The sequence below is a fragment of the Mchenga conophoros genome, linkage group LG14 (genome assembly GCF_057382185.1).
Source record: "Mchenga conophoros isolate Kocher_MC1m ecotype Shallow Benthic linkage group LG14, M_conophoros_male_GT1.1, whole genome shotgun sequence".
NCBI lineage: Eukaryota > Metazoa > Chordata > Actinopteri > Cichliformes > Cichlidae > Mchenga > Mchenga conophoros.
The window spans coordinates 1,917,627-1,929,202 of record NC_140539.1 but is presented as its reverse complement, the minus strand read 5'-3'; the positions used below and the strand labels follow the sequence as shown (position 1 = coordinate 1,929,202).

General features: G+C 45.0%; 1 protein-coding gene across 2 annotated transcripts in view; it reads right to left on the bottom strand.

Moving 5' to 3' along the window:
- Nucleotides 1-205: 205 nt before the first annotated feature.
- Nucleotides 206-11,576, bottom strand: part of sorl1 (sortilin-related receptor, L(DLR class) A repeats containing) — a 90,757-nt gene continuing 79,386 nt past the window's right edge. For both annotated transcript variants that reach the window (XM_085244700.1, XM_085244699.1), the window contains exons 40-48: nt 11,482-11,572; nt 11,215-11,405; nt 10,242-10,361; nt 7,130-7,294; nt 5,273-5,447; nt 4,378-4,484; nt 4,012-4,201; nt 3,405-3,617; nt 206-2,861 (exon numbers count right to left, since the gene is read on the bottom strand). In XM_085244700.1, the coding sequence (XP_085100826.1) occupies nt 2,794-2,861; nt 3,405-3,617; nt 4,012-4,201; nt 4,378-4,484; nt 5,273-5,447; nt 7,130-7,294; nt 10,242-10,361; nt 11,215-11,405; nt 11,482-11,572 (1,320 nt within the window). In that variant the 3' untranslated portion in view covers nt 206-2,793. The remainder of the gene's footprint in view (nt 2,862-3,404; nt 3,618-4,011; nt 4,202-4,377; nt 4,485-5,272; nt 5,448-7,129; nt 7,295-10,241; nt 10,362-11,214; nt 11,406-11,481; nt 11,573-11,576) is intronic.

Here is an 11,576-nt window from a genome sequence, read left to right as displayed (position 1 = left end):
GGACACCGTGCTCACTCGCTCCCTAACACATCCCACCCACTACAAGGCGCCACGATCAAGAGATAATCAGTGCTCCTCACTTCGCCTGTGAACATTTAAAATGCCTCACCAGTGAATACAGTCACACGTGCAGCGCAGCTGGAGAACATGATGTGTTTTAATAACAGTCCACAGGTTTGTTGCACTGAAAGAAACTCGGCCACAGTTTCATTTTCAGCAAGTTTATTTTTTTCTTTTTTGAAACAGCTCACAATGTTTTCAAAACATTTGACTTTCCTCGCAATCTCCAACACGAGCAAGCAAGACATTAACATCTTCCAACATGGTCAAAGTCGTCGCCGAATGACATTTGGAAGCAAACTATTTCACGAGAGTCCACTTTAAAAGAAGTGAGAAGCAATCGGGCACATAACAACCAATAAGAAGACTGTACATGAGTGAAACCGGACTAAAACACTAAGAGGCCGTCTCGCGGCGCAAAGGAGCAGTGATCTGACAAAATTAACCAAATGCCCTAACAGTGAATTACTCCTCAGCCTTGCATGCGGGTCAAGTGTGCGTGCGTGCGTGCGTGCGTGCGTGTGACTGTATGCATACGTGTGCACTTGTGTTCCACTGTACAAACAGTAAATTGGGGCGATTGTGGCTCAAGAGTTGGGAGTTCGCCTTGTAATTGGAAGGTTGCCGGTTCGAGCCCCGGCTTGGACAGACTCGGTCGTTGTGTCCTTGGGCAAGACGCTTCACCCGTTGCCTACTGGTGGTGGTCAGAGGGCCCGGTGGCGCCAGTGTCCGGCAGCCTCGCCTCTGTCAGTGCGCCCCAGGGTGGCTGTGGCTACAGTGTAGCTGCCATCACCAGTGTGTGAATGTGTGTGTGAATGGTTGTGTAAAGCGCTTTGGGGTCCTTAGGGACTAGTAAAGCGCTATACAAATACAGGCCATTTACCATTTACCATAAATTACATAGAAACCTAACGTGTTCTAATAAGGCATTATGTGGCAAAACAGAGAAACCAGAGAACACCGAGTCCACAGAGCAAAAAACAGCATCGATGCCAGAAAATCTGTCGTTAAGGCCAAGAAACGGAACAAAGTGCCTCATGAACAGGACGCAGAGCTGCGTGAAATCAAGCTCGAGTCTTGAGGAAAAATGTCAGCACAGACACCGTTTGATGATCCGAGCCAGGGACGAGGTGACGAAAGGAAACATCGGTTTGTCGCTCTGGGTCAGTGAATGGGAAGGTTTCAGAACAGCTGCAGTTTGCATGCAGAGACATAAAGGCTGTTTCCCACTGCAGGGGGGCGAAGAGCAGCGTGTGTGCACTGACTTCACAGGTGGGGACAGTAGCATAACGAGCTGGGACCATACATAATACATTCATGAAGACGTCTTTACGAACAAAATGAGTGAGGTCAACAAAAAAAAGAACACCATCGGCTCCACGGCAACACGCCGACGTCTGCTAACCGACTGCGGCACAGTCAGGCGAGGAGGGCGGGAGCACAATATTTAACGCATCCATATATACTTTCTGCCCCTGATGCAACGCCAGGCTGTCGGACGTGAAGCTCTGCAAACTTTCCCTGAATGGACTGTTTTATTTTCTCATGATAAAATCCACTATGACTGTGTGGGACCACCCACAGGGACACAGTTCTCTCTAAAAAGATGCCAAATGAACAATAAAACGACGAGATACAAAGTGAGCCCGACTCTCACTCACAGCAGTCTGTGCCCACGGCCGGCCCGGTACCTCTTCGGACTTTTCTGTAGGTATTCAGCAGACGGACGGCGCTGCCTCAGCCACGGCCGCGGTGATGGGCTGGTGTCTGCTCCGACACAGTTCCCTGAGAACCCCAAACACGCTTCCTTGAGCACTACAGCTATGGCAAAATGCTGCGGACAATAAATCGCGGTCCTGAACAACACAAACGAAACACAAAAGAACTCAATTTTACCAAACGACGTGGTGCAGCATCACAAGAAGAGGACATTTTAAAAGCCGATATTTACAAATTCATTCAGGTGATCTCGGCGATGCTAGCAGGATGGGAGGGTGTCAAAGCCAGGAATCGTCCAATCGCGTGCCGCCTCTACTGACATAACACGGTGCTGCTGGTGGAAAAGAAGAGTGTACCTACGTGATGCCACCAGTCACCTGTGTGCGTCCCGATCCGTCAACAGGACAAACAGGAACCACGATCCACAGTTAGCTCCTCTCACAGGGCACCAGCGTCACATCTACCGCCACAGGACAAACTGTACTCTTACCAAAATATGTTTAAACATTGTGTATACAGCGTAAGTCTATATGTTTGTGTGTTTAAATGTGTGTTTTTTGCATTCTATATTCCAGCCTCGGGATGCTTATTTTGGCTTTAAGCAATGGACGCCTCCTATGGACGGCGAGTTTGCGACAGGGTCACGCTTTCCCTGACGAGCTCCACAAACTCAAATCCTTCACAGTTTGCTCCAGCGTCCACCTTTTCCTCCCGCTCCTTTTTTGACCCCCGTATATATTTTTAACATTATAAAAAATAAGTTATTGCGCATCCAAAAAAAGTGCAATGTACATTTGAAAAATATTTCTCTCTCTTTACACATTTCCATTTTTTCTTGACGTTTTTCTGCTAATTGGGGTGGATTCCTACAGATGACTTTGGGGTGGTGGCGAGCTTCCGCCCGGTGGCTCTGCGCTCCATCGTGCCGCACTGCTGACGGAGAGCGAAGGGGACTAAAGGGTTGAAGGAGAGGAAAGAAGGGAACAGAGAGAAATGGGCGACGGGGACGCCACGCTATGCGATAACCATGGGAACGTCGTCTGAGAAGCCGCTGATCATGGGAGCATCTTCGTCGTCATCACCTGTTAACAAAGGGAAAATGCGTGTTTAGAAAGCTTCGTGGCTTCGTGGCTGTTGGAATCAATTTGTTCAAACGTCAACACGCCAGAGAGAAGTGGACCCGACTGCACGCTAGTACAGCAGCCATACGGCAATGCGCCCTGCTTTATTGGCTGTTTCACTTTAGAAGAAGTTCAGTATGGTGAACATCTGCAAGCAGCCAATGAGAAACTCACGTACTGAGGTAAGAATTCAAGTCAGAATTATGGTCATTTTTCACATTGGGCCACGTTTTTATTGCAGTCAGAGCAGGAAGCTAGGTCCAGCTTAGCAGCATGTGAGCTAGCTATACCAGCTTCATAGGGTGGGGCAGGCTGACTCTTCTATTGCAACCATGCTGAACTGCTAGGGTCAAAGGTCATGCCAAACTGAACAGAAAGGTGAAACTTCGTGGCAGGTGATTAAAAACATGTATCCCTCCGCCAACCTAAAATGTAAACGACCTTTATAAAAAACCTCGTTTTCCAATTCGTGTCTCGTTTCTCGAATCGATAAGAAATAATTACCCAGTTCATCCCCGGAGGAGAAGATGGCCGAGCCGAGCCGAGAGTTGTAGTGGGAGTTGGCAAAGGCGGTAAAATTGTTCTGCAGCCGCCGGTGTCGGAGGTAGAGAACCACCAATCCGCCGCAAACAGCCAGCAGCAGCAGGAAGAGGACGGGAACCACCACGGCCGCTGTGTCGCCTGAGTGGGCCTCGCTGCGGGATGCATCGCTGGTCCCTGTGCAGGAGGGGAAAAAGCATTTACAGAAAAGAAATGAAGTGTTTGTAATCCCTGGAATACTGTTAGGTTTCTCTGGGCTGCATGAAGGCGCTGCTAACAGCCCAGGATTTAGGAGCCGTTATGCTCCTAAATGGCTCCTAATCAAACAACTTAAACTCACATTTCTGGATAACTTTAATTCATTTGAACCTTTTTTTGTAGTGATTTTTATTAAAAACAATGACAGCATCAAACTGAATTTAATGCTAAAAAGCGGGTGAGTGCCTCAAGCAGCTCGACACTGTCAGATTCAGGGTTTCTTTTGATTCATTCTTTAATGACGCTACACGTGGAAAAGATGTGAATGGCAACAACACAGCTTTAATGTTCATCAGGTGAGTGTGGGCGGTACCTATGAGCTGGTTATAGAGCAGCACTGCAGGCTCCCCGCACAGCTGCCCGTTGAGCAGGCAGCGAGCCTGGACAGAGAACGTGTAGTTGTGTCCCACCAGCAGGCTGCTGATCCTGAAGAAGGTGTCTGTGGTGTTTCCCAGGGACGACGTCTTGTTGGTCACGCTGTCAAACACACGCACTTCGTACCCCTGTGAACAGCGCCCCCAGCAGGCAGAGGAGCACCACAGCAGCAGAAGAGCAGAGCATAAATCAACACTTGGAAAAGCTCATTCTGCTGTAAGAACAGTGGCACCTCTCACATTATTATCACTCACAGTCACTGACATTTGGTTTCAAAAGCAGTGGTTAGCTGTAGGTATCTCACCCTGCTCTCATTGAAGCCCTTCTCTCGGACAGCCAGGTTCTTCCAGAAGAGATATATGTGATCCTTCTCCGTCAAAAATTTCAGGGCTTCAGGCGCCGCAAGAGGAACTACGAGCACAGGAAACGCAGAGTTTATGAAAAGTAAGCACAGGGGAGTAGAATCTGCTCTGCACGAAGCGACATAAGACATCATATTTAGGGATGCGTGCAATCAGTCAGCCAGATGATTAAATGAGTTCATCTAGTTGGTAAAAGAATATTTAGATTTGAAACATGCACAACGCCGGCTGCTGCAGCTCTCTGTGTGTGACGGGAGAAAAAGAACAGACACTGTGTCAAAGTGATCACAGTACTGAGATTACTGTGATCACTACTCCTTATTTAAAAAACAACAGCAACAAGCTATCAGTCAAATTCAGCTATAAATGTGTTTAATGTAGAGTTCTTTCTTTATTGCTAATGTTTTTATTTTTAATGAAACTAAACGTATTCAAAAGGAACAATTAGACATCTATTTACAGTTAAATCACATCTGCATTACTATTTCCGGCCAGTCAACGTGTTTCTGTCTGATTTCAAACAGGCCTTTGAACAGTCAGTGTTAACTAGAGCCGATATGCACTTCTGTAACAGTAACAGTTTCCATCCAAACAGAAGCTTTGGTCATTTACAAATCACAGGCTAAAAACATCAGTGAGGTTACAGTTTGTAAGTGTGTGTTTCTGGTTTGTTTGTGATGTACTCCATTTATACTCCACGATGCTCACATGGCTGTTGGCAGTCACAGCTCAGTCACACTAGAGCAAGAATATGAGGACAACCTCCTTGGATTAGGACAAGTTGGCGGTTGATCAGTGACTGAAGAGTTTGTGAGTTTTGAAGTCACACAGTTATACCTGTGCTGAGGGTGAAGCTGGCCTCCTTGCTCATGTTTCGCAGGCGCACAGAGATGCTGTATCGCCCTCCAGGCTCCAGGCCTTTCAGCACGTATTCCACTGTGTTGTTCTGGGTGGTCAGCTTGTAGTCCCGCTCCACCTTACGAATCACATCCCGCATGTGTATTGCATATGTCTAAAGAAACAAGACGGGAATCCAAGATCAGGTGGATGTTAAAAGCTGTGACGTATCAGGTAATAATATATTTGCGAGGTCATTCTTTTTTATCGGCTGAGTTACAGGATTGTGTTTCATACACGTTTGAACACAGCTGGAGCATCTTCTACAGCACTAACTCACTGCCGTGTTAAGCGTTGTTCAGGATACGTGAATGGTCACCATCGACATCTTACACTGTTATCTCTGCTCAAGTATGAGTATTATTAGAATGACAACATGGATGAGACAAAGGAACAAATACTGCCATAAACATGTTCTGTAGCTAATTTACAGCTAGCTAGCAGCACTCCAAAAAGTTGATTCTGTTCACCTGGACGAAGCGTTTAGTGGGACAAACGTTTTGTCACTCATCCAAGTGACTTCTTCAGACTCAGCTGACCGCAGGTTTCCTCAATCTTATTCAATTCAATTCACTTTTATTTATATAGCGCCAAATCACAACAAAAGTCGCCTCAAGGCGCTTCGTACATACAGAGAAAAACCCAACAATCACATGACCCCCTATGAGCAGCACTTTGGCGACAGTGGGAAGGAAAAACTCCCTTTTAACAGGAAGAAACCTCCAGCAGAACCAGGCTCAGGGAGGGGCGGGGCCATCTGCTGTGATTGGTTGGGGTGAGAGAAGGAAGACAGGATAAAGACATGCTGTGGAAGAGAGACAGTCTCAGCTGACTGCAGGTTTCAATCTTATAAACAGGACATTTGCATAATGACTGAAACCAGCCCACTGAAGGAACAATGGGCTGGGAGGTCAGTTCCTTAATCTTAATTATGCAAATTCTCATGACCATTGATCAACAACCACTGACCAAAACCCACTGATCAAAGTCAGCTGAGACTGAAGAAGTCACCTGGATGAGTGATGAAACGTTTCTCCCACAAAACGCTACGTCCAGATGAACAGAATCAACTTTTGGAGATTTACTGTCCTGGATGATTGAGCATGCATCAAGACCTAGCTAGCAGCAGTTTACTGTAATTGTAGAAACAAAGGCCAGTTATAGCTAATATTATACATTCATATGTTGTAGTATTGTCTTAAATCAGTACAGTTTGACATGAAAAATAAGTCCATGTCATGAACCAAGTAATTTGGCAGCTAATGTGGTCTGTCTCCTAAGCTAGCCGCTCAGGATTTTCCTAGCAATACAGCTAGCTAGCTGTAGCTTAGCTTCACTGGCTCTGCTTATGTTCTAACATCAGCTGATTAAGTAATTTTTAAAAAGAGCAGATATGACACCAGATCAACCTTGGATGATCGTATGAATTAGCTGGCTTTACTCACCCAGGACAACTTTTGCTACAATACGTTATCAGGCATAATCACTAAAACCTATATGAACTGAGTGCCCTACTGATTTCAGGGTCCCTCACTGACACTGAATCTGACCAATGTGCTTCACAGAAACGTCCCCCACATGCTGAGACAGGACAAAAAGCCAGCTGTGGTCACACTGTTTGGTTAAAATAACAATCCTTCCAGAGCCGCGCTGTAAAATACATGTTAATACAAGGAAAACACTACCTACTATCTCTTCAACTGTAAATACGAACAAGTTAAAAGGTGTGAAATGAGTCCTTTATATTCCCCATGTTCTGATCGTTTGACATCATCACAATAAGAGACAGGAGTGTACCAAAGGTTTGCTCGGGCTGTCATAGGGGGGCTGCCACTTGAGCGTAGCCTGAGTTTTGTCGACTCGCACACGGTGGAGGTTCCTGGGCGGCAGCTTTTCATTGGGAATCATTTTCACCACAGCGTAGTCGGAGGGAGGACCCAGGAAGGGAGCAACAACCCGCACCTGAACAGAGAACACACAGATCATGGCTAGTGACCGAGTCATGTTACCCATACACAATATGGCCAAAAGAGACACAGCCAGTTGTGAATGCTGGAGTGCTCTGTAAAATGTAAATAAAAGCAGAATGTGGCGGTCTGCAAATCGCTTAATCCCATTTTTCTTCATATTAGACGACATCAAGAAAATATCAAATGTTTAAAGTGAGAAAATATGAATTCATTTTCAAAAAGCTGGGATGTGGCCCTGATGGATTCTTCTACCATGAAGCCATGCTGGTAAACGCCTTCCATGAAAAAGGCTTTGGGAGCAGATGTTACTCTAACACTTGTATACTTCTCTGACCCTCTCACCTGTGATGGTGACCTCTCACCACCATCATAGATGCAGTGCTGAATACGACGTGCAAGTATCTGGATGTGCAGTGTAAAAAGTTCATTTACAGAACGGTTCGAATAACAGAAATGACTAGTTTCAGCAAATACACGTGAATGAAACTGTGTAATAAATACGATCATTTTTAAAGTGTTTCATTCTGATTTTCAGTTTGGGTTTCTCCTCCTCTATGAATCAGCGCAGATGTCTCTCACTGTTTAAATTTTCAGGGACAACATAAATGAGCTTTAAGGGGAAGCAGGCCTTACGGGGTTGAAAGCTCGTTTCGGTGGAGGATAACCTGAGGGGCTGTACCAAGGCCCGGATCATTCTGCATTCAGGGTCGGTGACTCTGAATGTTCACGTCCATGCTTCGTAATAAGTCTAACGTGTGCTGGAACATATTCCCCTTCACACTGGGAACGGCAGCCTACGCTGCAGTCACTCAGCAGGCTGGCTCCGTGATTCTGGCGTGCCTGCTTTCAACCCTCGTTATTATTCCAGTTTAGTCTGAAAACTGTGTTTGCATTTTAATTTATTCTTCACTACTAAGCTTAGATCACCTGCTCGCGTCGCCACCGTCAAGCACAAACGTGACAGCACAGCTGTGGAGACGATCGCAGCTGCATTTGCACCTGCGCTCGTTAAACTTAACGCTGAATAATTTCCACTCCTGCGCTTTTTGTGTTTTCAGGTGGGAGATTTCGCCCTTCCCTTTACTCTCACATGTCACACTAACTAGTTCTTCTGGAAGTGATCTGGCTTCGTGCCACGAGCAAACTTTCTCAGAGCAACAGCACGGAGCGGCGCCGTGTTCAGAATAGAGATGGACCGATGTGATATTAAGTATCGGTATTGGGCCGATACTGACCTAAATTACTGGATCGAATATCGGAGAGAAATAAAAAAAATGTAATCGATCCATTAAATATCAAAAAAAGCACCTCACAAAACTTGCGGCATGGCGTAACTCTGCTCATAACGTTAGCACGTCGGAGCAGTGTGCGTCACGTGATAGAGAGGCTGTGGCGTACAAGACCTGTCGGCGGTCTGGTTGAGCATTTGTAGCCTCGCTACCAACCCGGCATTTCATCTCCGAGAAAGTGATCCCAGAGAGAAGAATGCAAGTGTGTAAGTTCATCTCTGAATGTTTGTGAAGCATTCCAGCGTTAAGCTTAACAAGCGATATATGGAGCGACTGCCTCTTCTTGCTGCTACTTCAATCATGAAACTGATCAATGATCAGCTGATCGTCTCTCTTGTTTGTTTTTGGCCCACTTTGCACCAGAAAGAGGAAACCAGCGGATGAACAACAGCAGCATGTTTAACCTTGATCAGCTGTTGTTAGAATGTATTTAATATTACTTTCTACTCCAGGATCTTTTTCTACGTAGCTGACGCTGGTAACTGTGCAGGGGCGGATCTAGCAAAGTTTAGCCAGGGGGGCCGATAGGGCATGAACAGGGAAAAGGGGGCACAAAGACATACTTTTCTTTCTTATTCTCACTTAAAATGTCTAGCTTTTAATAATTATCTGAATCTTACACCCAAAGTTTTAATCTGATGTAAAAAGTATAGAAGTCCATTACTGTATATAGTAAGATAAGATAGAACTTTATTAATCCCTCGGGTGGGTTCCTCTGGGAAATTCGATTTCCAAAAAAGCACAGCACCGACAGAAGTTACAGAGTTACAGAATATTATATATATATATATATATATATATATATATATATATATATATATATATATGTATACACACACACATATATATAAATACAGAGACAATATAAATAAAATATACGAAGGGGATAAATAGAATAAATAGGAATAAAAGTAAAAATACAAGTGAATTGCACATTTCAAGTATTGAGTCTATTGCACCGTTGACTATTTACAAAAGTATTGCACTAAAGGTATTGCACAGTGAGGTGAAGAGGCACTACAGCTTAGTTGTTCCCCCCTCCTTTGTCCTCCTGTTTCCCCTCCCTCCCCCCTCCAGAGAGGAGTTAAACAGTCTGATGGCGTGTGGGACAAAGGAGTTTTTAAGTCTGTTAGTTCTTGTCTTTTAGTAACTGTTAAGTCTAATATACCCTAGTAATCGATTAAGCATCATGAGGTGGGGGGTGGTTCCCTATTTTTTTTTTGATGGGAGTTTTAGAGCCCTATTGATTAGGTTGCTTACTCTTTAAAATACCAGAATAGGGAGGATGGTGCAGGTTTAAGTTTATTAGATTGATCAGTTTTGCTGAGCTATGAAATATTTTGTTGTATTTTTTGCATACAGGTGTAACAGAATAGCTTTAGTGTTGTTGTTTATTTAAACTTGAGTATCAACTTATACAAAATGCAGCAAGATATTAAAAAACTGTTTTATTGATTAAAAAACACTATATCGGATTCATATCGGTATCGGCAGATATCCAAATTTATAATATCGGTATCGGACATAAAAAAGTGGTATCGTGCCATCTCTAGTTCAGAAACGGCAGGTACTCAAACACGTGAAACACACGTGTGAGATTCTGGAATGTTCCTTTAGAGAGGCGTGTTTAAGAACGGAGGAAAGACTCACCAGGAAGAGAAACTGCTCATCGCTGTCTACGGTCACTGTGAGGCCGACAGAGGGTGTGCGCACCTGACGAGGACTGAGGTAGAAGTCCAGGAAGGAGGTGGCATAAAACACACCGTACACCTGCGCGCACACAGACACACACAGACACACACAGTTTCAATGGTCAATACGTACGTTCAACAGAATGTGAAATAACAAATGTAGGAGGATCTGGTTGGATCTGAATGATGTCCTCAGGATCCTTTGTTCATTAATGTGGTTCCATGCACATGCAGCGTGTGTGCAGTAATGCATGAGTGCAGGTCACTGCCTGCCACACTCAGTCTCCTCATCGACTGTCACCATGACACACTACTACACACCATGGTATGTTTTTAACATATTTTTGAGCACCTATGATATAATATGATATAAGCTTAGTGTTAAAGGATGTGTTATGGTTGCGATATCAGCCAACACTCCACATCATGACTGAGTGTCGTCATCTTAATGTTAAAGAAAACATCATAAACCCAGACTCTGTTCTGGATCCTGGCACTCAGATTTCAGCTTGGATGCATCAGCCTCTCTCTCAGTTACAAAGCCAACTCCACAAACATGGGATGTGGTGTAAATATAAATACATGAGAAAATGTACCATTAAAAAGGGTCGTGTTTACTGCTGTGCACCAACCTGTCTGCTGTTACAGAGGAACTCAGCTGCTGGACTTTTACCAGAGCAATGTTGTCCCGTGTCTGCTTTAGGATTGTAGCTGCTCAGTCCAGTTCATATCACATGTTTTCAGTCGGTGGACGGTTACGCCGTCGGTTAATCAGACTCCATTCCCATTATATTTAACTTTTAGCTCCACACTTTTCCAGAATTGTATTTAAAATCTTTTTAACTGCTGGATTTCTCTGATAAAGTCAAAGATGAAACAACAGGCTGCACACTCTTACGTCATTTTCTATGATATTGTTTGTGTGAGTTTACCTGAGCAGGCGATCCACTGACGGTCCAGCTGCACTCCACAGCTGTCTGGTTGACAGCCTTGGCCTTCAGGAGGGGCCGCTCTGGCTGCTGGCCTTTGGTCTGCTGATGTGTCAGCGTGGTGGGGCTGTCTCCGACGCTGGTGTGAGCCCACACAGCCACCTCATACACCGTCCCTGCTGTCAGGTTTGTAGCTGGAAACAGACAGCACACGTCAACACCCACACTGCCAGACAAATGCACGCGTGACAACAACAGTCTGATCGGTACCTTTGAGGACCCCTGATGTGAGCGTGTAGTTTCTGTTCTCCTTCACGTGTGTGTCAAACTGCCAGGACAGGATCACAGTGTACTGTTCCACCTGA